The 25,317-nt window shown below is 37.8% G+C and overlaps 2 protein-coding genes across 4 annotated transcripts; both read left to right on the top strand.

Annotated features, from left to right (window-relative positions):
* The first annotated feature begins 102 nt into the window (after window positions 1-102).
* On the top strand, window positions 103-10,968 carry LOC129439950 (cyclic nucleotide-gated cation channel). Of its 2 annotated transcripts, XM_055198900.2 has the most exons (11): window positions 103-230; window positions 500-552; window positions 684-762; window positions 1,678-1,733; window positions 2,059-2,160; window positions 3,699-3,809; window positions 3,891-4,064; window positions 4,261-4,368; window positions 4,682-4,788; window positions 7,655-9,950; window positions 10,833-10,968. In XM_055198900.2, the coding sequence occupies exons 3-10, from the start codon at window positions 733-735 to the stop codon at window positions 9,169-9,171; spliced, it is 2,205 nt and encodes a 734-aa protein (XP_055054875.2). In that variant the 5' UTR covers window positions 103-230; window positions 500-552; window positions 684-732; the 3' UTR covers window positions 9,172-9,950; window positions 10,833-10,968. The 2 variants fall into 2 exon arrangements, with proteins under 2 accessions (XP_055054875.2, XP_073717002.1); XM_073860901.1 differs by lacking the exon at window positions 1,678-1,733 and having other exon boundaries at window positions 500-762.
* Window positions 10,969-14,439: 3,471 nt separating this feature from the next.
* Window positions 14,440-23,842, top strand: LOC129439951 (cyclic nucleotide-gated cation channel-like). Of its 2 annotated transcripts, XM_055198902.2 has the most exons (8): window positions 14,440-14,654; window positions 15,589-15,791; window positions 16,234-16,335; window positions 18,515-18,625; window positions 18,708-18,881; window positions 20,110-20,217; window positions 20,688-20,794; window positions 21,019-23,842. In XM_055198902.2, the coding sequence occupies exons 3-8, from the start codon at window positions 16,235-16,237 to the stop codon at window positions 22,533-22,535; spliced, it is 2,118 nt and encodes a 705-aa protein (XP_055054877.2). In that variant the 5' UTR covers window positions 14,440-14,654; window positions 15,589-15,791; window position 16,234; the 3' UTR covers window positions 22,536-23,842. The 2 variants fall into 2 exon arrangements, with proteins under 2 accessions (XP_055054877.2, XP_055054878.2); XM_055198903.2 differs by lacking the exon at window positions 15,589-15,791.
* Window positions 23,843-25,317: the final 1,475 nt, after the last annotated feature.

Genomic DNA, 25,317 nt, shown 5'->3' with positions numbered 1-25,317 from the left:
GACGTAAAAGTTCCGCGAGAGCGAGTAAAAAGCAAAGTCCTCCTTATGATTTCGCGAATCGCTCTCGCGGTACTTTGACGTCATCCGGCTGTCGGTTCTTGCGGCGCCGCATGAAGTCGAACAAGATTAATGTCTCTTTAGTTTAAAGCAGGAAAGATTTTAATTGGACCACAGGACTCGTGCATTAGAGCTGTCACTGGCCCGTTGTGTTCAGGCCTACCTCAGCTGAGGTAAACTGCTTCTAGAACGGTCCCAGGAGAAATCTGCTGCTCAGAAACTATGACTAAGCATATTGTCAGATGTAATTAATATCATCGATCATACATCATCTTATATTCTTATAGATGTCAAACCAAAAATAGTCATATAAGAAGCTCATGTCTTTTTAATTAGGTACTCGTGTATACGTTATGAAAATATTATAATAACCAGTTTCCTTCTGATAATTACCTAACTAAAGCTAATTCTCACTTTATCTCCTCCCATTCTCTCTCTCTAGCCCCGCCCCTATACACCCTTCCTCTCCATCTCTCCACCACTTTGGCTGGACTGGTTTATACTATAGATATGTTAAAGAGCTATGACTAGACATAAAGAAATGAAAAAGTACAAGAAATGTATGCTTCTAAAAATTTAGCATGAAGATGAAGAATAGTTTTTGTGTGTGTTCTTGGTAATGGAAGTTAGTAAAGTACGTGAAGATATATTACGGACCAACATTTCAGAGTATTCATGGATTTTGAAGAAGAGGACCAGTTGACGGTAAGTCAATGAATGTGTTTTTCTCAGACAGACACACACACAATCTTACCGTCTCTTATAGGCCTTTTATTGAACATATAGATAATTGTTCCTATATTAATTCTTATGTTTCATATGCACTGTTAAAATCTTTGCTGCCTTAATTTTTTGTTGAATCAACTCAAGTCATGTCAACTTACTATTATTTATCTTGACAAGAGTTGCTACAACTTATAAAAAAAGTTATGACAACTCATCTCTAGTCAAAATAAATAATAGTAAGTTGAAATTACTTGTAAATCTGAGTTGATTCAACAAAAAAATTAAGGCAGCAAAGATTTTTTTAAAGTGTGTCATTCAATTTTTAGTCTTAGTCTCATTGATAAAGATTTTTAAAAAAAATTTTAAATACTTGATTTTTTGAACTGTGTATGTTTTTTTTGTGTGTGTGGAAGAACATTTAAACGTCAAAATATTACCTGCGTTTCAATACCAGATAAGAATCTGGTGTGTGTGTGCATGTATGTCATAGGCTGGTTGTTAGCAACCATGATTTCTCATGAGATGTTAGCTGTGTGTTTGTCCCGGGGGTAGGGTAGCCGTGTGTCACTCTGTGTTCTGGGCTTCTTTAATGATGGCCTGATTAACAAAAACATTGTAAACATCTAGACACAGCACCATTCATCCATGCATCCATCACTCCATCTCTCTATTCATTTATCCGTTCATCCATCTCCAGTGCTGTTCCCTCAATTACCATGAGATCATCTTTCAGTCCAGATTTTAGGGTTTTTAAATCTGTTTCTATTTATCGTGTGCCTATCACTCACGGTAAGCTGCGGTGATCGTCAAAGTGACCAAATTCCCAGGTGAGAAATGTTTGCCGGCAGTTCCCCTGATCAGCTGTCCCTCTGCACTTTGCTTCTCCATCTCCAGGTTTCTCTAATATGTGCTCATGAAACCCATGAGCTGCTGTTGAAGAGGACAACCAAGTAAGTTGACCTGGGTCTTGCAATGAATGGGGTTTACTTTATTAAGATCTTTTCTGATATAGTGTACATGTTATGATGGAATGTAAGGTTGGCCCACCTATTTTAAATGTTGCTCTTGACTAAAGAAATTGCAAGAAATGTGCCTTATCTGACAAAGCCTCACCTTGCATTTGGGAATATTCTTATTAGGATGGATATGAACTTCATGCATAAAGTTTATAGGAGGAGTCAGGAGGGTCAGGGTAACTCTTTAATAATTTTAATGAAAGTTTGATAAAATTATGGAATTGTTTAGACGTGTGTATGTATGTTTTTGTGTGCGCAGTATGACGGGCCACGTAACAGCTGAGGGATCTCCCTGTTCTCATCGTCTCTCTGTGAAATCTCAGAAGGATGAGCGGGACCGAGCAGAGAGTGTGCTCAGCAGGTCAGTGATCACGTATCAGGTTTTGTTTTTATATCCATCTGAAGATCAAACACTCACCTAAAAAGGGGGTTTGACCCCCTTTCGCCTTCAGAACTGCCTTAATTCTATGTGGCATTGATTTAACAGGGTGCTGAAAGCATTCTTTAAAAAAGTTAGCCCATATTGATAGGATAGCATCTTGCAGTTGATGGAGATATGTGGGATGCACATCCAGGGCACGAAGCTCCTGTTCCACCACATCCCAATGATGCTCTATTGGGTTGAGATCTGGTGACTGTGGGGGCCATTTTAGTACAGTGAACTCATTGTCATGTTCAAGAAACCAATTTGAAATGATTCGAGCTTTGTGACATGGTGCACTATCCAGCTGGAAGTAGCCATCAGAGGATGGGTACATGGTGGTCATAAAGGGATAGACATGGTCAGAAACAATGCTCATGTAGGCCGTGGCATTTAAATGATGCCCAATTGGCACTAAGGGGCCTAAAGTATGCCAAGAAAACATCCCCTACACCATTTCATTATAGAGAAATTGAACAGGTGTTCCTAATAATCCTTTAGGTGAGTGTATATTTCCACAATGATGATCTATCTTGTTGTCCACATAAGGAGATTTCACAAATGATGAAACAATGTTTTATTTTACCCATAAAAATGCCAAAAACTCTCTATATAAGTAGTCAGAAATGTTAAAATTAGATTTATTTAGTGTTTAGTGTTAGGGTCAGTAAACTATCATACACTGTAAAAATATCTAAAGTTTCTAAAAACTTCCATAAAATACAGAAAACATGTAAACAACTTTGCAGTTAAAACTGTAAAAAAATATGATGTCATGTTTCTTTTATCACAGCAAAGTGTTGTATATTTTACAATGCTTAACTGTATTTTTCACAGCAAAGTTTTGTATACTGTCATTTTTTACTGTATATTTCATTAACTAATATCTTTGTTACAATCAAAGTTTATTACAAGTGGCCTTTCCATAGATTGTTCCCAGTATTTAAGTGCACAGTCATTCACACAAATACAAAACACCATAAAGGTAACATGTGACATTAAAATATGAACATTAATTAAACAACACCAAGTGTAACTTAAAACACCCAGATGTATGTAAGTGGTAAAAAATATACGAAAAAAAAAAAAACATATTTAAATGAAATATCAAATGTGAGGAGTCATGTGGGGAATTGTGGTAACATTCTTTTACATTTTTCACTGTACATTTTATGATGACATGTATTTTAAACATAATTTTAACAATACTTTATTGTAAAACTGCATGTAAAATCTTGTTGAATATTGTAGAGAATTTCACCTTTTACTTTCAAACACATAAAATTAAATGCAATGTTTTGTTAACTCTATTACAGTTTAACTGTATATTTCAAGGATTTTTAACGAATTAACAGGTTTTTACTGTAGTGCCGAGAGCATTTGATTAGGCTAATGTCTTATTTTAGACACAGTTGGTGTTTAGCGGCTTTTGCATTTTAGCTCTGATTTTTCTGTCTGTCACTTATGCCATCTTTCAGGTCTCAGTCAGTGTGTGATGATACGTCCTCTGAGCTTCAGCGAGTAGCCGCTCTAGAGCCTCGGGATGGGCCATCCAGAAACTCATTTAGAGGCAGAGGAGCATTATCCAGGTTCAGTACACAACAAACATGTGCACAAATTCTCACATGTAGCTGTTCAGACATGATAAAGACTTTTTGTTGCTTTGGCAGATTGGTGAGTCTCGTGGTCATTCTGAGAGACTGGGCACACAAGAGTCTGGTAGAAGAGGAGGAGAGACCAGATTCCTTCTTGGAGAGATTTCGTGGACCCGAAGTACAGGCCCCTCCAAGCAGAAGCAGCAACAACCAACCAGATGCCAACGGCAACACTAAAGGAAATACAAAGTATTATTACATGCACAAACTTGGACTAACACATAAACATGCTAAATCAAACATCAGACTCAATCAGAGTCTGGCCCTTATGAAATGAACCATGGTTTTATTATAGCAATAGCATAGTTACCACAATAATTTGTAAAACAATGATTTAAAAATCATGGAAATGTGCAAATCTTGCAAATGTGTGTGTTTTTTACAGGAAGATATGGGAGACATTTATTGTTTCAGCCTCTGATGATTTATACTATTACTGGCTGTTCTTCATCGCTGCAGGTGTGCTCTATAACTGGGTTCTGCTTGTGGCCAGGTGTGACTTTTCATCTTTACATTTTATGCATTTGACAAATTACCTATTACCTTAACTACAATCAACCGTCACAGTTTATAATCCCCTGTTGGTTCATTTGTTGCTGGCGTAACTAATTGCTACAATGCTGAAAAACTTTTGTTATGCTTGTCACTTTTACATAAACAGAAAAGCCCTTTGAGAGTGTTTGATTGACTCATTGTGCGTGCGTGCGTGCGTGCGTGCGTGCCTGTGTGTGTGCATAATTTTTGTGGTGGTGTGAGTTTCATTGAGTTGGATCCCATTTTCTTTATTTTTCTCTCTTTGTATGTAGAGCATGTTTTGATGAACTGCAGTCTGAAAATCTCATTGTCTGGCTGGTGTTGGACTATATGTGTGATTTTGTCTACATACTGGATTCATGTATGCGGCTGAGGACAGGTATTAATAAACATACAAACTTAATTTCTTTCACATTATATGTGTTTCTTAAATGCATAATCATGTCCCTGTATTTATGTCAACTGCAGTAAAGTCTAGGTAGTCTTTTATGTTTATAGTACAGAATACATATTTGTGTTAAAGCAGGGGTGTCAATCTTAATTTTATCCTGGGCCAAGTCAGCATTACGGTTGCTCTCAAAGGGCCAATTGTATTTTTAAGACTATATGAATGTATCAACTCTTTTATTGCATTGCATAATTACCTCTGAAATCAATTACTATTGGTTTGATAGCTCAATTAATACCTATAGCTTTGAAAGTAGAAACCCAGGACAAATAATGACAAAGTGTATTCAAGTCAGATTTTTCTGTGATCCTACATTGCACAGGTAATAAAATGAAATGCATTTTCAGATACCAACGAAGAGTTATACATCCTTCACATTATAGGCACTGCATTTATCAGATATCTGTCACTCTCTCGCTGTTATCATTTCTTGCACTCTTTGTAAAAAGCTTAGATTTTTTTTACCTGGCTTTGAGTGACTGACTGACTGACAGATGTCTCAGGAGTTCAGTGTTATACAGTAATTTCAATCGTTAAATTTAATTGGTTAAAATTAGTCATTAGTTCGCAAATCAAACATTAGCACCCTGTAATCTTAAATGCTGTCTACTTGAACGATCAAGTAAATATTACTTAAAGTTTGTGTTTTGGACTATTACCTTAATAAATCCTAGTTCATTTAACTTTTTAACCTACAAAATAAAGATAAGATAAACTTAAAAAAATACAAGTGTAATGAACTAAAAATTATGAATACATTGTACTTTGAGGAATACCCATAATGCCTTGCACTTGCATATTTGGATTATTGATGTTTTGTCATTTTGTCAAAGAATAAAAACTGATAGAGTACTTGAAAAGTTGCTAAATCTTAATCTCTTAATATTGTTTTTTTTTTGTAGTAAAAATGTAGTTTTCTGTGAAGTCACCGTTTAGGTGATCATTCTTTGCTTTGGTATACATGGACCCAGTTCAACACATCTTGTTTCTCTTTACAATAATAATCTGCATGTCATCAGTGCATTAGCACTTGATAAACAAACAGTGTCATGTGCTTTTCAGATGTTTATTCAATGATTAACACAAAGACAGTCGTGAAGTTTAAATTCCCCTATCCTAAAAAATGCACTTTTAAATGAGTCGCCAGTGTGTGTGCAGAAACATCCTATAATAACAAATCCATCTATTCTTCTCTGTGATCTCCTTTAAACTGCAAGTCATACAAAACAGACTGTTGGGCAACTCCTATCAATGTGATGTCACATTGATTACGCCCCAACCATAATCGCTCACAGACTCCGCCTTATGAGTGTGTAGTTCAATCTTCTGCCAGAGACACATGTTTTGATGTAGTCCAAAGCACGTGTAAGCGCTCGCCCCCTACTTTGCATACAGGGAGGGGAACAGAAGCTTTCTTTGCATTTAAAGAAACACACACAAAAACAGCACGTTTTTCATTGCAGCCACAAATAGCCATGTTCAACATCGTGTAATGAAAGATATGTGGTGTATTTTGAGCTGAAATTTACAGACACATTCTGGGAATACCAGAAAAACACCTACGTTAGCGGCCCTTTAATTAAATTATATCCCACAGTACACTTTATAAATACCAACTTAAGTGAACTAACAAATTTAAGTACTGTTTATATCAGCACTGAATTAAACAAACTTAAGTATTCACGTTTTTAGGAGACACTATTACAAAATTAACTTACCTGACGCTTTTATCCAAAGCGACTTACAATTGCTATATATGTCAGAGGTCGCACGCCTGTGGAGCAACTAGCGGTTAAGTGTCTTGGCTGCTCAGGGACACAATTGTGCGTCACAGTGGATTCAAACCCGGGTCTCTTACACCAAAGGCGAGTGTCTTATCCACTGTGCCATCACCACCCCATCAACATAAATCTCTAAGACCTTAAGGCAGGGGTCCCCAAACTTGTTCCTGGAGGGTGGGTATCCTGCAGAGTTTAGCTCCAACTTGCCTCAGCACATCTTTTTGGAAGTTTCTTGTATGCTTAATGGGACCTTAATTAGCTGCTTTAGGTGTGTGTGATTAGGTTTGGAGCTAAACTCTGCAGAGACACCGGCCCTCCAGGAGCAGGATTGGTGACCCCTGCTCTAAGTGATGAACTACCTTAACAAACGGAGTTATCAGTATTTAAGATTATTTTGTTACCTTTACAAATACATAAGTACAAAGTACAAAGTTGAAGTACTCAAAAAAACTCAAAAGCTTTGAACGTATTTGCTTGATAATTTTGAGGCAATCAGTTTCCATGCATTTTCTATGTAAATTCAACTCATTACTTATAACAGTGCAGAAATAGACGCATTGTTGTAATCCTTGCTGGACATCGCAAAGAATTTGTGTAAACAACAAGGAAAACATGTCCTTGCTGAATAGGATTTGGTCTTCCAACCTTTAACCATTCTGTATCTGTTTTGTCTTGATGAAAAGCAGAGACTAGTTTGGAGACAGAGAGTGGGTGCATTTGTGGTCTCTTCCACAATCAACAACATTATAACTCATTAATCACATTAAATTATCGAAAAGTTTTGTGGCATACAAAGATGTCAGTCCAGGAAAAACCCTGCAAAAAAATAATAGTTAAAGTAACAATATAATAATTTGTAGGTAAGCTATCACGGGCCACATAAAATGGGGGCGGGCCGGATTTGGCCCATGGGTATTGAGTTTGACACCCTTGTGTTAAAGGAATAGTTCACGCTAGATTCAAATGAGCAATTATTTTATTCACCCTCAAGCTACTCACCTTTCTTCTTCTCCTAGGTTACCTGGAACAAGGACTTCTGGTGAAGGACCTGGCAAAACTCAGAGACAGCTACGTTCAAACATTTCAGTTCAAGATGGACGTTATCTCCATCCTCCCCACTGACCTAGCATACATCGCCTTGGGTATCAACACACCACAACTACGTTTCAATCGTCTCCTGCGATTCCCCCGCATGTTTGAGTTCTTTAACCGAACAGAAACGAGAACCAATTACCCAAACATCTTCCGTATCTGGAACTTGGTGCTCTACATCCTGGTCATTATTCATTGGAATGCCTGTATCTTCTATGCCATCTCAAAGTCTTTGGGATTTGGATCTGATGGATGGGTTTATCCCAATGTCTCATCCACAGAGTTTGGATCTCTAAAACGGAGTTACGTGTACTGCTTCTACTGGTCCACATTGACGCTTACCACCATCGGTGAGATGCCACCACCTGAACGGGATGAGGAATACGTGTTTGTTGTGTTTGATTTTCTAGTTGGAGTCTTGATTTTTGCCACCATCGTTGGTAACGTCGGTTCCATGATTTCCAATATGAACGCCACGCGGGCAGAGTTCCAGGCACGTATTGATGCTATTAAACATTACATGCATTTTCGCAAGGTAAGCCGCAACCTGGAGACACGCGTCATCAAATGGTTCGACTACCTCTGGACCAATCAGAAAGCAGTGGACGAACAGGAAGTCTTAAAGAATCTTCCTGATAAGCTACGAGCAGAAATTGCTATCAACGTTCATTTAACCACACTGAAGAAAGTTCGAATCTTTCAGGACTGTGAGGCCGGGTTGTTAGTAGAGCTAGTTTTAAAACTACGACCTCAGGTGTACAGTCCTGGTGATTACATCTGCCGAAAAGGAGACATTGGAAAAGAGATGTATATTATTAAAGAAGGAAAGTTAGCAGTTGTTGCAGATGATGGAGTGACACAGTTCGCATTGCTCACAGCTGGAGGATGCTTTGGGGAAATTAGCATCCTTAACATTCAGGGTAGCAAAATGGGAAACCGCCGAACTGCCAACATCCGTAGTATTGGCTACTCGGACCTCTTTTGCCTTTCAAAAGACGACCTTATGGAGGCGGTGACTGAATACCCAGATGCTCAGAAGGTCCTGGAGGAACGTGGAAGGGAAATTTTAAGGAAACAGGGGCTTTTAGATGAAAGTGCTGCTGCACAGGGAGGCATTCTGGCCATGGACACAGACGAGAAGGTGGATCGTCTGGAGTCCTCACTGGATGTTCTACAGTCCCGTTTTGCTCGATTGCTAGGAGAGTTTACAGCAACTCAAAGCGGATTAAAGCAAAGACTCACAGCGCTTGAAAGACAGTTGTGTCATACAGGGCTTGGGATTGTGTCAGATCAAGAGATGGACTTTGAAAGTGATGGCAACACAACACACGATAACTCAACCTCACAGACACGCACACAACCAGACACTGAGAGGCCAACCAACACAGATTCCCAATGGGAAAACCCTTCCTCACGCAGGAATAGTAACGGTCATGACTAAATTCAAAAGGATTCTTGTGCTTTTTTAAAGGATGGGCAATAATACTCACTAAATTCCATTATCAGTACACAAGTCAAACATGACAAAAGTAAGAGTATCCCAGAAAAAGTAGTCCTGGTGTGTAGATAAGAGCATACTTCATAAGGTGTGCAAAACTGTTTTTTAAGATAAACTTACTGGACTAGATGGTCTAGATCAGTAGATCTCAACCTTGTTGACGTAATTATTGAACCTCCCCCATTTCTACCCAATAAAATATTCTAGAGCTTGACATAACTACAGATGTATCATATATTTATTACAAACATAACCAGACACAAAAAAAATTATAAATTATTGGTGTTTTATCATATTTCGATGCTTGTTTTCCCCCTCCCACTTGGTTAAAGATCCCCTATTTGGTGGCTATAAAGAACGTTAATTTGTGTATTTGGTGTAATTCAATGAATTCATGTGGTTTATGATTCAAAAAACACATTATTTTGCCATGCATTATTATTGCTCCTCTATCCCCTGCCTCTCTGTGTCGATTTTGTACAAAGCACATCATTCTGAAAGGCATGGTGTGCTCCGATTGGCCAGCTATCCAGTGCGTTGTGATTGGCCGAATACCTCTAGCGTCTGGAGGAAATGTGACGCTCCTGCAGAACTGACAGGAGTTAATATCGTCTTTACTACCTTATCAGTATAAGCCCAAATCTGATCCAGAAAGTGCAGATGACCAAGCTGATCGATCAACTTTGCCGGGCGGCTTGAACAGGACGTAACAAATTGGTAAGGTAAGGATACTAAAACATAAAACTATGTCTGCATTTGTGGTCATTGAAACGACAAACAACAAGAGATACTCTACTTTCTCAAAACTCATTTTTGAATCATGGTTTAAATTATTTAAATATAAAAACATAGGCTACTTACAGGCTGTGAGTCAGAAGCGGTGGAATTATGATAAGTCCACGCCAACTCGCTGCGGAAGTAAACTGGTGCCTTGTGGTCATTGTTGTCCAAGAAAAGAGATTTCAGTTGGAGACGTCATTTTATACTTTGGGAGTTGTAACTTTGCATATTGTTAACATGTACTAATACACACTTACACACCAGAGGAAAGTAAAATCATGAATCAGATAAGAGTAGTATGGAGTTAATTTTGTGCCATATTTTAACAAACAAATACAGAATGTTGCAAACAAACTTAATCTGCTTTGCAAAGGGAAACTCGACTCACAAACAAACAGAAAACATTTTGCAAGTACAAAAGGCAATTTGAGAGAAAATGCAGAGGTGTTACAAATATGTACTGTGTTTTGCACAAATGTGACCATGATTTTCTCACAAATGTGACCATGCAGTTAAAAACAGCAAATGGCACATTTTTAAGTTTTTCAGACATTTTTAACTAGTCTCCACCTGCCAGTGGCAGGAACTGAATAAAGACATATTTCATTTGTCAGGATCAGTGGCGGCTCGTGACTGTTCATCGGAGGAGGCGCTAATTCAAAATAAGTGTTCGGATTGTCACGTGTGTGGTTCCAAAATATGTGTCTTGCGTGTCGAGAGATCCTGTGTGCATCATGTGTTTTGTCAAAATAAGTGCCTGCTGCACACGCATCAAAACCGTTTATGATAAAAGTAATTTTTTACTGTTTTTGTTAATTCGACAGGTAACTGGTGACAGCTTGTTTTATCGGGTTGTCTAGGTAATCCAAAACGGCAACATGGGGGTAGCACGGATACATGAAGAAAATGCCATTCGCCAGAAGAATCAGTCTGTGAACTTCCTTAGAATGAGTGCAAGAGTACACCAGGTACACACAAACACACACAGCGCAACTAAATTAGTCCTCTAACAGATATTTAAAATTCAAAAGATGACTTATTTCGTAGGTTATGGCTGGAGTGGCGAAGGGAATGGATGCAACCCTGAGGAGCATGAACCTTGAAATGGCTTATATAAGCAATATGTATGTGTGTTTAGGCTGGACCTTAAAGGTCACGTTCTTCCTGATACCATTTTTTAAACCCTAGTTAGTGTGTAATGTTGCTATAATAGCATAAATAATACCTGTAAAATGATACAGCTCAAAGTTCACTGCCAGGCGATATATTTTCTTCAATAGAATTCCTCTTTAAAAGCTTGGTTTGGACTACAGCGCTCTATTTCCTGCTTTAATGACGACAGTAAAACAGTTTGTTGACTAAACTCCGCCCACATGAATACGTCAGTCACCAGCTTTGGCTCAAACGGCCCTGCTAAGCTAAGCTGCTATCGAATCACAACACACTAAACAAACTACACAATTAGAACTTGTTACGCATTTCTGAAGGAGGGACTTCACAAAACAAGGAAGACATCAGCCTGTTTTGAGGACAGTGAAAACAGCGCTATACAGATAAGTAAATTGTGTGAAAAATACCGCGTTTTTTTACACGTGAAACATCAACACATGTTATATTGCCCACTATAAACACAACCAAAGCTTCAAAATCACAGACAGAACGGGAGCTTTAATATGGAGCTATCTCAAGGGCAGACAGGATCAGGAACCAGTCTTGCATCTGCAGAACACACACACACACATTCTGGTTTCCATGTGGGGACATTCCATACACTGAAAAAAATTATTCATTGAATTTAATAAAAAAAATTTAGGTAAGTGGTTGCAATCAATTTATTTACGCTACATTTAAACAAAAAATATTAGTAAAGTAAAATAAAATATAAAACTTTTGTAAGCTTAAATAAATTGATTGCAACCACTTACCTTAAAAAATTGATTGAATTCAATGAATCATTTTTTTCAGTGTAGACATAATGGGTTTTATACTGTACAATCTGTATATTCTATTCCCTTCCCCTAACCCAAACCCTAACCCCAACCATCACAGAAAACTTTCTGCTACCTTAGATTTCAAGACACATCATTCTGTTTGATTTATAAGCTTGTTTTTTTATGGGGACCTCAAAATGAATACTGGTATTCCTATCTTTGTGGGGACAATTGGTAACGTGATAATTATCAGGTACACACACACACACGTCAAACATCCTTGATTTCTATCTCTGAAAACATTGTATGCCAATGTAGAAACATTAACCTACACCAGCATTGGTATCATACACAAATTTTTTGGGTAATGTTACTTCTGCTTCTTTCTGCACACACATCTTTGCTTCTGCTTCGGTGAACTGTGGACATTTGTAATTAATAATGCATGTTATCAAAAGTCCTAGACAAATATTCTCAAGTTCTTTTGGATGAACAGCAACTCTGATGTTTATTTTTGCCTACCATGTATGGCTCTTTTAGATGGTTCAGATAAGGAAAATATATATGCGTGTATATAAATAAACATTTTGCAACTTTACTCTGTATTGTGTCTGTATTGTTGTTTATAAATGGCAATTTTTTTCAGTGGGAAGTAGTATGTTATTCCAAAGAGAATATGATTGTCTTTTGACACTTGTAATTTGTATAAATGTATTTTAAGATTATTGTGACACTAGTTTTTAGACTCAGAACAATGACTCTAGTTTAAAGAAATGACAGGTTTTGATTGGACCACTGGGCTCGTGCATTAAAGCTGTCACTGGCCCGTTGGGTTCAGGCTTAGCTCAGCTGAGAAGTTGTTACAGGTACACTGCTTTTAGAACTGTCACAGGAGAAATCTGCTGCTCAGAAACTATAACGAAGCATATTGTCAAGACATCACATTTTTTCCTAGCCCTGTTCTAGAATGTACAAGCCTATACATATGCAGTAATTTATATTAGTAGTGGAGTATTTTTAATTTTATATATAGGCTACCCTTTTATGTGTATGAATTTGGAAGACATTTTTAACCATACACTCTAACAACAAACGGTGCTGTATATAGCACCAAAATTGGTTGTTTGCTTGTAATCATAGAAGAACCATTTTAAGTGCCATATAGCACCGGTGAAGCACCTGTGTAGAACCATATAGTGCTATGTAGAACCATATGTGGTGCTATATGGCCCCTATATGGTTCTACACAGGTGCTTCACCTGTGCTATATGGCACTAAAAACGGTTCTTCTATGATTACGAGCAAAGAACCAATTTTGGTGCTATTTAACACCGTTTGTTTTTAGAGTGATGTTATTAGTACATGCATTCCCTGAAATCTGAATCCATGATGTTGGTGTGGCTATAATCCCATTTACTTTCGGTTGTGATAACTGAGCAACTACATTATAAGTGACCCTGCCTATAAAAACTCAGTTAAATTTATTTTTGTGATTTACATAAAATCATTCTACTTAATCTAATGGACATTCTGTGAAAATTTAACCTTGAAATCAGTGTAAAGTCATTTCAGAGAATTGTTTCTGAACACATCATAAATGTTCGAAAGAATTATTTGGGCGGGGCTAAAACGGTGGCTCGATGACGCTCTAGATCCACTGACCATGGCCCCTCCCTTAACACTAGGCCAACCCAGAAGTTAGCGGGATACTGGTTCCTTCTCATTTTTTATCTTAAGCATTTTGGATTTTTCTATGTGTTTAACAAAAGTTAAAGACACTTTTTGTCCAACAAGTTAAAGAGCACAAATGGTCCGATTCATGATTTTACATTTCCATTGGTGTGTAGGTGTGTATTAGTACATGTTAACGATATGGAAAAGGTACATACCCCTTAGTAAACAATGACGCTCCAACGTAAATCTCTTCTCTTGGACTACAACTACTCACAGCCTATAAGTTAACTCCTAGCATCCAAATCTTTCAAACATGGTAAGGAGAGTCACATTCGGATGATGTCAGTGGTATTCAGACCAATCACAACGTACAGATAAGCTGGCCAATCAGGGACACAGAGCTTTTAAAATCTGTTTCAGGAAGAGAGGGACATCTGGAGCCACAAAAATGTGGAAAATAACGTTTTTTAACCATAAACCTTACAAACACATTGTATTATACCAAATACACAAAATAATGTTGTTATAGCAATGAAATAGGGGTTCTTTAATCTTTACTTAAATTGAAATCATGGTGGAATCAGTGAGTGAAATATAGTTTTATAAATTCATATTGCATCAATACACAATCTTACTGTATATTCTTATACATTATAACCTAATATAGTCATTAAAGAGTCTTATGTTCATTTTTATTAGGTACTTGTGTATAACTTATGAAAAGAGCTAAAAAAATCTATGTCCCTCTGATAATTACCTAACTAATTTATCTCCTCCCATTCTCTCTTGCTTTCCCTCTCTAGCCCCGCCCCTATACACCCTACCTCTCCATCTTTCTACCACTTTGGCTGGACTGGTTTGTACTATAGATATGTTAAAGAGAGCTGGCTAGACATAAAAAAATGAAAAAGTACGTAACGAAATGTATGTTTCTAGAATTTAGCATAAAGATGAGGAGTTTTTTGTGTGTTAGTGAAAACATATATAACGGACCAACATTCGAGAGTTTGCATGGATCTTAAAGAAGAGGACCAGCTGAAGGTAAGTCAATGAATGTGTCTTTCTCAGACACACACAATGTAATTGTCTCTCGTAGACTTTTTATTGAACATATAGATAACTGTTTCAATATTCATTCTTATGTCACTTAATCAAGTTTTTTATGTCAGTTAATTTTTAGTTAATGTTTTTGCGAAAGCTCTGAAAACAGTCAAGAATTTCTATCTTTCAATGATACACATATTAAAAATACTTGATTTTTGGACATGTGTTTATTCTGTGTGGAAGAACATTTAAACGTCTTAGGGGCAGTTTCCCGGACAGGGATTAGACTAGTCCTAGACTAAAATAAATGTAAGAGCTGTCCAAACTGAAAACAACCCTTACGAAAATTTACCATGGTTTTATTTTGGTAAAAGTGTAGTAACCATATTTTTTTGTGTATTGATTATCAGCAAAATCATGGTTTTACTACAATAACTATGGTTTAACTATGGTTTTTGAAAACCATGTTTGTTAAAACCATGGCTATTTTATATTTACTATGGTTTTACTACAGTAACCATGTTTTTTTTTAGTTTTAACTGTAGTAAAACCATGGTTAATTGGTAACGGAACCAGCACTGACATATCTTAAAATACATCAGTGTCCTTTGTTTTGCTTCAAAATGCACACAAGTAATGTTTTTAGTAAGGCATGTTTGTTAATACTAGTTATATTTCCTAATTAAACTAAGGCCTAGTCCTGGCTTAAGCTAATCCCTGTCCAGGAAACCACCCCTTAAAGTCCCTGCGTTTCAATACCAGATAAGAATTTGGTGTGTGCGCATGCATGTCATAAGACTGGTTGTTAGCAACTATAATTTCTCATGAGATGTTAGCTGTTTGTCCCAAAGGCAGGGAGCTTTGTGTCACTCTGTCTTCTGTTTCTTTAATGATGGCCTGATTAACAAAAACATTGTAAACATTCATCTAGATGCGGCACCCTCCATCCATGCATCCATGACTCCATCTCTCTATTCATCTATCCATTCATCCATCTCCAGTGCTGCTGTTCCCTCAATTACCATGAGATCAGCTTTCAGTCCAGATTTTGAAGTTTTTAAAACCGTCTCTATTTACTGTGTGCCTATAACTCACGGTAAGCTGCGGTGATCGTCATAGTGACCAAATTCCCAGGTGAGAAATGTTTGCCGGCAGTTCCCCTGACCTGCTGTCCCTCTGCACTTTGCTTCTCCATCTCCAGGTTTCTCTAACATGGGCTCATGAGACTTTTGAAAGTTACGTTGTACTTTATAATTTGGGGGAAAATCCATGGGCTGCTTTGAGGAGGTCAACCAAGAAAGTTGTCCTGGCCCCTGCAATGAAGGGGGTTTACTTTATTAAGGTCTTTTCTGATATAGTGTACATGTTATGACTGAGGTTAAAACACCCATAACATTTTTAATTGCAAGATTTGGTCACATTTGGGAATATTCTTATTAGAATGAATATGAACTTCATGCATAAAGTTTATAGTAGGAGTCAAGGGGGAGAGGGTAAATTGAATAAAAGATTTTGAATAAAAAATATGGAATCGTAGCCAATTTGTTGGTGTCTATGTATGTTTTTGTGTGCGCAGTATGACGGGCCAGGCAACAGCTGAGGGATCTCCCTGTTCTCATCGTCTCTCTGTGAAATCTCAGAAGGATGATCGGGACCGAGCAGAGAGTGTGCTTAGCAGGTCAGTGATCACGTACACTCTAAAAACAAACGGTGCTATATAGCACCAAAAGTGGTTCTTTGCTCGTAATCATAGAAGAACCGTTTTTAGTGCCATATGGCACCGGTGAAGCACCAGTGAAGCACCTGTAGAACCAAATAGGGGCCGTATAGTACCACATATGGTTCTACATAGCACTATTTGGTTCTACACAGGTGCTTCACTGGTGCTTCATCGGTGCTATATGGCACTAAAAACGGTTCTTCTATGATTACGAGCAAAGAACCACTTTTGGTGCTATATAGCACCGTTTGTTTTTAGAGTGAAATCGGGTTTTGTTTTTATATGCATCTGAAGATCAAATATCTTTCACAATCTTGTTGTCCACATAAACTAGGAGATTTCATAAACGATAAAATATGTCTATAAGTAGTCAGAAATATGTTACAATTAGATAATTTTTTTAGGGTTAGTAAACTTTCCTACACTGTGAAAATACCCATTGATTTTACGGTAAAAGACTGCAGCTGTGGTAGCATGTAAACAACTTTGCATTTAATAGTTTGCATGTTTCTTTAATTACAGCAAAGTTTTGGATACTGTAGAATTCTTTACTGTATATTTAATTAACTAATATACAGTACTGTGCAAAAGTCTTAGGCTACCATCACCAGCTTTATTGTTTTAGCAAAGTTTTAATGTCCATCCATATTTATTTTTCACTTTATTTTAAGATACAAACAGAAAATACAGGAAATATGTACACAAAATGAAAAACAAAACAATTTTCAGAATTACGGTAAATGTCTTCAGGCATCACTCTTTTGGCACAAAACACATCTTGAGCTTTTTTGATGAGACTGAAGTCCTGAAGTCATTCGATTAGAATTAGAAATTAGGATTAAATTTTATTTAAGTTTAAGAGATCCTGCAGTTGCCTGCTATTGCTAAAGTGGAAGGGGAGTTAATCCTAAATACTTGACCCTTATACTTTTATACTGTTTTTAATACTACATACACATTAATAAAGAGACTGAGAAATAATTATGATCACTATATAATCGCAAAAACAACAAATCTAATGGTAGCATGGTGGCCTTAAGGCCAATTTATACTTTTGCGTTAGGTGCGCGTTATATGTACGCCGTAACATACGCATAGACGCGAACCCTGTCGCCGTAGCCTTCGCAGTACCTGACGTGCACCTCCTCAAAAATGTAACTACACGTCGAAACGACGCGGACCGCAAGATCTGTGATTGGTCGGCGTGAATGCGTTGTGTTTCCTCCTACGCATTTCGGCGGTTAACTGCAGAGCAACACAAACGCAGAAGTATAAATGCTCATGACGGCGTTGCCTACGTGTGTAGCGTCTGCCGTACCCTAACGGGGTAACCCCGACGCAAAAGTATAAATTGGCTTTTAGACTTTTGCACAGTACTGTATATGTTTATGATGTAAGTGGCTATTCCATAGATCATTGCCAGTATGTGTAGACATGGTGCACAGTCATTCACACACAAAACACAATGATCGTAACACGTGAAATGAAAATATGAACATTAATTAAACAACACCAAGTGTAACAAAAAATGTGGGAATGTTCCTTTACTGTTTTTACTGTAAATTTGAATGCATTTTTAACTTACAAAAAACATAATTTACAGTTAATTTACACTTAAAGTACAAACCTGTATATGTATAAAAAATTGGTAATTCACACATTTTTACTTTTAAAAACCATGTACATTTTACTTTATTTTACAGGAATAAATTTAATGTTTTGTTAACTATTATAGTTTTTAACTTTTAAAGTTAAAAGTGTTTAAAGTTAACAAAGTAATGGTTTTGCATGGTCTGTGCATCATTGAATTAATCTGTTGCATTGGCGAGAAAAATAATGTAAACTTATGGCCAAATAGCTATTTAGGTATTGCTTAAGTTTATTGTTGCAGACGATGCAGCCTTTCTAAAATCTCCCTATAGTTCCCACAGCAATTTAACAAAATGTCCTTTTGCAATGGCTATTGTGTGGAAATGAATAGCTCAGATCCTTCTCACATGTTTTCTTGTAAATTAGCATCATATTTAGACTCCTAATGGATTCTACCAACAAAGCTGTATCTCTGAATAGAGGCTGGGATTTGATGAAAATATGTGTCAGTTTGATTTTTCTGTCTGTCACTTATGCCATCTTTCAGGTCTCAGTCAGTATGTGATGATACGTCCTCTGAGCTTCAACGAGTAGCCGCTCTAGAGCCTCAGGATGAGCCATCCAGAAACTCATTTAGAGGGAGAGGAGGACTATTCAGGTTCAGTACAAACATGTGCATAAATAGGCATTCTCAAATGTAGCTGTTCAGATGTGATAAAGACTTTTTGTTGCTTTGGCAGATTGGTGAGTCTAGTGGTCCTTCTGAGAGACTGGGCACACAAGAGTCTAATAGAAGAGGAGGAGAGACCAGATTCCTTCTTGGAGAGATTTCGTGGCCCTGAAGTACGGGCCCCTCCAAGCCGAAGAAGCAACAACCAACCAGAAGCCAACGACAACACTAAAGGGAATACAAAGTATTATTACATGCACATACTTGGACCAACACATACATATGCTAAATAAAACATCATAATACACCACAGTCTGGACCAACTATGCACTGTGAAAAAGTTCTGTGGAAATTACAATGTTATTGCGGCTGGGTTGGCGGTAATTTGCGGTGGATTTGAGTTTATGTTATTTGCTGGCGGGAGTTTGTTCGGGGTTGAATGCATTTTGAATGTTGGCAGGTCTTTGTCTTTACAGAATAAAACTATACAATAACAGCCTCATGCGAGGCATTCTGGGAACCAGAAATCATCATCAACCTTTTTCTGTTTTTTGCTTCAGATTTTGTTTCCCAGAATGTTTAGCTTGATGCTGTTTTTTTTTTGACTCTGTAAAGACAAAGACTTGTAAATGTTTGGTGTTCATTTGGCTTTGAACAGAATGTTGCCAGTAAAAAACATAAATTTAAATCTACGGTAAGTTACCGGCAACCCAGCTGCAATTTCTACGGAACCCTGTAAAAAAATTCTGTAGAAATTACAATATTATTGCAGCTGGGTTGCCGGTAATTTACCATAGATTTAAATTTATGTTATTTACTGGCAAGTGTTTGTTCAAAGTTAAATACATTTTAAATATTAACAAGTCTTTATCTTTACAGAATAAAACTATACAATAACAGCCTCATGCAAAGCATTCTGGGAACCAGAAATCATCATCTACCCTTTTCTGTTTTTTGCTTCAGATTTTGTTTCCCAGAATGTTTTGCTTGATGCTGTTTTTTTAGTTTTACTCTGTAAAGACAAAGCCTTGTAAATGTTTAATGTTCATTTAACTTTGAACAAAATGTTGCCAGTAAAAAACATCAATTTAAATCTACGGTAAGTTACCGGCAACCCAGCTGCAATTTCTACGGAATTTTTTTTGCAGTGTATGATTTTATTATAAAAAAACATGGAAACTGTTGCAAAACAATTTGTGGTGACAATTCTTTAACTATATGTTTTTTTTTATTATAGTAAAACCATGTTTAATTTTCATAAGGGGCTGTACAGTTCTTTTTAAACATAAACGGTACTTGGTTTAATATCTTGTTATTATGTTATAATACAATAACATTCCAAATATTGGCATTTACGTGACTCGATACGTTTTCGAAGACCCTATATTGACATTTATTATCAGTCATATTTGCTACATATATTGACAAATTAACTTTTCATACTTTACAGTCAAATGTGTGTGTTTTTACAGGAATATATGGGAGACATTTATTGTTTCAACCTCTGATGATTTATACTATTACTTGCTGTTCTTCATCGCTGCAGCTGTGCTCTATAACTGGGTTCTGCTTGTGGCCAGGTGTGACTTTTCATCTTTACATTTTATGCATTTGACAAATGCTTTTATCCAGCAATTTTTTACAGTTAGGCACTTCATTAAATCAGAATGTAACCCATGACCTTTGCACTGCTAAATAATACAATGCTGAGCTACAAAACATCTTTACCTGTGCACTTTTACATATTTACTATTACCTAACTGTTAACATGCTTCCAATCAACCGTCACATTAACCAGGAGTGTATATCCCCTGTTGGTTCATTTGTTGCTGGTGTAACTAATTGCTAGAATTCTGAAAAACTTTTATTATGCTTGTCACTCTTACATCTACAGAAAAGCCCTTCGAGAATGTTTGATTGACTCATTGTGTGTGTGTGCGTGTGTGTGTGTGTGTTTGTGTGTGGGTGCATAAGCCAAAATACTTTTTGTGGTGATGTGAGTTTCATTGAGTTGGTTTTCATTTCTTTATTTTTCTCTCTTTGTTTGTAGAGCATGTTTTGATGAACTGCAGTCTGAAAATCTCATTGTCTGGCTGGTGTTGGACTATATGTGTGATTTTGTCTACATACTGGATTCATGTATCCGGCTGCGAACAGGTATTAATAAACATACAAACTTAATTTCTTTCACATTATGTGTGTTTCTGAAATGCATAATATGTCCCTGCATTTATGTCAATCTTTAAAGTCTATGTAGTCTTAAGTCTTTTATGTTTATAGTAGTACAGTATATATATTTGTGTTAAAATAATAGTTCACCCTAGCGCAATTATTTTACTCACCTTCAAGCCATCCTTGCTATGACTTTCTTCTTCTCCTAGGTTACCTGGAACAAGGACTTCTGGTGAAGGACCTGGCAAAACTCAGAGACAGCTACGTTTATACATTTCAGTTCAAGTTGGATGTTATCTCCATCCTCCCCACTGACCTAGCATACATCGCCTTGGGTATCAACACACCACAGCTACGTTTCAATCGTCTTCTACGATTCCCCCGCATGTTTGAGTTCTTTAACCGAACAGAGACGAGAACCAATTACCCAAACATCTTTCGTATCTGGAACTTGGTGCTCTACATCCTGGTCATTATTCATTGGAATGCCTGTATCTTCTATGCCATCTCAAAGTCTTTGGGATTTGGATCTGATGGATGGGTTTATCCCAATATCTCATCCACAGAGTTTGGATCTCTAAGACGGAGTTACGTGTACTGCTTCTACTGGTCCACAGTGACGCTAACCACCATCAGTGAGGTGCCACCACCTGAACGGGATGAAGAATACATGTTTGTTGTGTTTGATTTTCTAGTTGGAATCCTGATTTTTGCCACCATCGTTGGTAACGTCGGTTCCATGATTTCCAATATGAACGCCACGCGGGCAGAGTTCCAGGCACGCATTGATGCTATTAAACATTACATGCAATTTCGCAAGGTCAACCGCAACCTGGAGACGCGTGTCATCAAATGGTTCGACTACCTCTGGACCAATCAGAAAGCAGTGGATGAACAGGAAGTCTTAAAGAATCTTCCTGACAAGCTACGAGCAGAAATTGCTATCAACGTTCATTTATCCACTCTGAAGAAAGTTCGAATCTTTCAGGACTGTGAGGCCGGGTTGTTAGTAGAGCTAGTTTTAAAACTACGACCTCAGGTGTACAGCCCCGGTGATTACATCTGCCGAAAAGGAGACATTGGAAAGGAGATGTACATTATTAAAGAGGGAAATTTAGCAGTTGTTGCAGATGATGGAGTGACACAGTTCGCATTGCTCACAGCTGGAGGATGTTTTGGGGAAATTAGCATCCTTAACATTCAGGGTAGCAAAATGGGAAACCGCCGAACTGCCAACATCCGTAGTATTGGCTACTCGGACCTCTTCTGCCTTTCAAAAGACGACCTTATGGAGGCGGTGACTGAATACCCAGATGCCCAGAAGGTCCTGGAGGAACGTGGAAGGGAAATTTTAAGAAAACAGGGGCTTTTAGATGAAAGTGCTACTGCACAGGGAGGCATTCTGGCCATGGACACAGACGAGAAGGTGGATCGTCTGGAATCCTCACTGGATGTTCTACAGACCCGTTTTGCCCGTTTGCTAGGAGAGTTCACAGCAACTCAAAGCAGATTAAAGCAAAGGATCACAGGGCTTGAAAGACAGTTGTGTCATACAGGGTTTGGGCTTGTGTCAGATCAGGAGATGGACTTTGAAAGTGATGGCAACACATCACGCGATAACTCAACCTCACAGACACGCACACAAACAGACACTGAGAAGCCAAGCAACACAGATTCCCAATGGGAAAACCCTTCCTCACGCAGGAACAGCAGAGGTCTTGACTAAATTCAAAAGGAGACTTGATTTTAAAGTGCTTTTTAAAAAAATGGACAATAATACTCACTAAACCTTATTACCAGTACACAAGGCAACAAGTCCTGGTGTGTAGATAAGGAGCTTACTTCATTCGGTGTGCAAAACTGTGCATTTTAAGATAAACTTACTGGACTAGATCAGTTGATCTCTTTGCTGTGTCAGAAACCGCGAGTGAACAACTTCATTCCCTTCATTCGTTTAATACTTTTTACCCATAATGCACTGACTTTAGGTTTTAAACCCTGGGTAAGTAGAATCTTGGGTTATCTGTTTCACGTTTCACACTGTTTATACTTGACCAGGGGTTAAGAGATAACCCTGGGTATTCATAATCTGACGTTTCATGCGCATTCCTAAACGCTAGGGAAGGTGTCTCCAACCCTGCTCCTACACCTGTCTGTTATGATCAAGCAACCCTGAACCCCTTGATAAGCTCATAACATTCTAACCCTGCTTCGTTTCACACTGCATGCGTTTGGCACCCCAATGTTTACTTCTTCCACATATAGTGGGCTCAATTGTCATTTCTATTTAGGGAATAGCAAGGGCCGGCCCATCCAACAAGCAATACAAGCGATTGCCTGGGGCCCCACAGCTCTCCACACAACAATCAACGGTAAAAAGATAATAAATACAAAACATCAATATAAATAAAGACAAAAAATTACAAAACAGGAGCAGAGTGGGCTCATAATTTGCATAATGTTAAGGGCGCACTAGTGCTTACGGAGGTGTGTACCAAATACGTCTCATTGTGCATGTTTGGGAATGAAACATTTATGATTATGGGTAATATAGTATTGTATAACAACGTAATGTTCATGTTACATATTTCAATAAAGATTAAAAACAAGACTTGTTTTAGTGACGTTGGGGTGGTTGGCTTAGGCAAACTATGGCATCAAAACGATACCTTTCAGGAGCTGTAGAGAAAAAGAGAAAAGCAGAGGAAGAAAAGCAATCTCAAGGTATGTTCTGCTTAACATTGTTTAATGCATATGCTAATTTAAAAACATAAGAAAAATGTCCATCACCCTTTATAAACGAACCCACATGAAAAAGACTATAATACTATATCATTTACCAAAGTAACTGTGGTAAAATTCTTAGATACTAAGCAATAAAAAAACTGTATACAGAATACAGTAATCACCCTATAGTAATTATTCTGTATTAAAGGTGCAGTGTGTACATTTTAGCGGCATCTAGTGGTGAGGATGCGAATTGCAACCAACGGCGTAGTCCACTGCTCACCCCTTGCTTTTGAAACACATAGAGAGGCTGTTTACACTTGGCATTAACATGTGTTTTCGTCGATCGGATCACAAGTGGACGACGTTAATGCCAGGTGTAAACGGTGTTCAAAACGTTTTGAGCTCGTCCACTTTCGACCACTTTCAACCACATCCAGAGGTGGTCGAAACCACTTTCGATCGGATCGCTTTGGAGTTGCGGAACGGACATGTGGTTGAATGCGTTCGAACAGCCACACGCGACCGCCTTCTCTCCGCGCATTTATCTAATCTGAGGTATTAAACACAAGTTTTACGTCTTTTTTGACTTCTGGCGTGAACATTCGGTGAACAGCGCTATTTTTAGCCTTTCATTGATAAAACCAAGCGGCTGATCTCCGTAGTTTCGTTTTGAAAGCGTGTGAAAGTTGCGCGATCCTATTTCATCAATTGCGCTGAAAATTCAAAGAAAGCTCTTACATACTCATGTACAAAACACTGTGCAGCATGTTTACTTGCTAAACAAGCAGTGCACTCTGACATAATATTAGTTTTTGTCCATATAAACTCATAATTACTCCCGCTCGGGTTTGAATGACAGCAGAGAGACTCGCCCACCGTCTCACAGACCACCCCCTCATAGTATTCAGCACAGAAGCGGTCGAAAGTGGACAAAAGAGATGGATTTAAATACCAGGTGTAAACGTAATGTGTCTCTCTCGTCCACTTGTGATCCGATTGATGAAAACACATCTTAATACCAACTGTAAACAGCCCCAGAGAAGCTACGGTAGCTGCCACCGGACAAACATGTCATCGTCGGAGACAACTTAGTAAAAAAAATTGTTTATTAAGGGCTTCTGTTGAAAAATGGCGGCACAAAATGGCGACTTGCATGTAAGGGGACCCTCTTTGTATGTAGATAAAAAGGTCTCGTTCTAAGGCAATAAACACATAACGGTTCACTATGAAAGGTCTTTGTACACCCCTGATAATATAGTTTTGTATATTATTTAGCATTTCTGTCAAGAGATCCTTCTAAAAATTACACACTGCACCTTAAAAAACAATGTTATTTTGTGTATTTGGTTTAATACAATGTGTTCGCGTGGTTTATGGTTAAAAAACATTATTTTCTACATACCGTACATTTTGGTAACTCCAGATTTCACTCTCTTCCTAAAAAGCACGGATTTGAAAAGCTTTGTGTCCCTGATTGGCCAGCTAATCTGTACGTTGTGATTGGTCTGAATACCTCTGACATCAGCCGGAAACGTGATGTATGGTACTTTTTGTTTGATGGGTTTCATTGGTTTTATTATGGATTATGCATTTATTATTTCCACGAATATATATTCTGTCTCATTATTGATTATGCTCTTATTACTGATTATGACTATATTCTGTCTTATTATTGATTAGGTAGTTATTATGCATTGTTTCCACAAATATATTGTCTCACAACAAGCACTGCAGGAAGGCCAAGGCCAATTGAAGAAATTAACAGAGTTCGTCATTTT

Source organism: Misgurnus anguillicaudatus, chromosome 22 (assembly GCF_027580225.2).
Source record: "Misgurnus anguillicaudatus chromosome 22, ASM2758022v2, whole genome shotgun sequence".
Classification (NCBI taxonomy): domain Eukaryota; kingdom Metazoa; phylum Chordata; class Actinopteri; order Cypriniformes; family Cobitidae; genus Misgurnus; species Misgurnus anguillicaudatus.
This window is presented reverse-complemented; position numbering and strand designations above follow the sequence as displayed.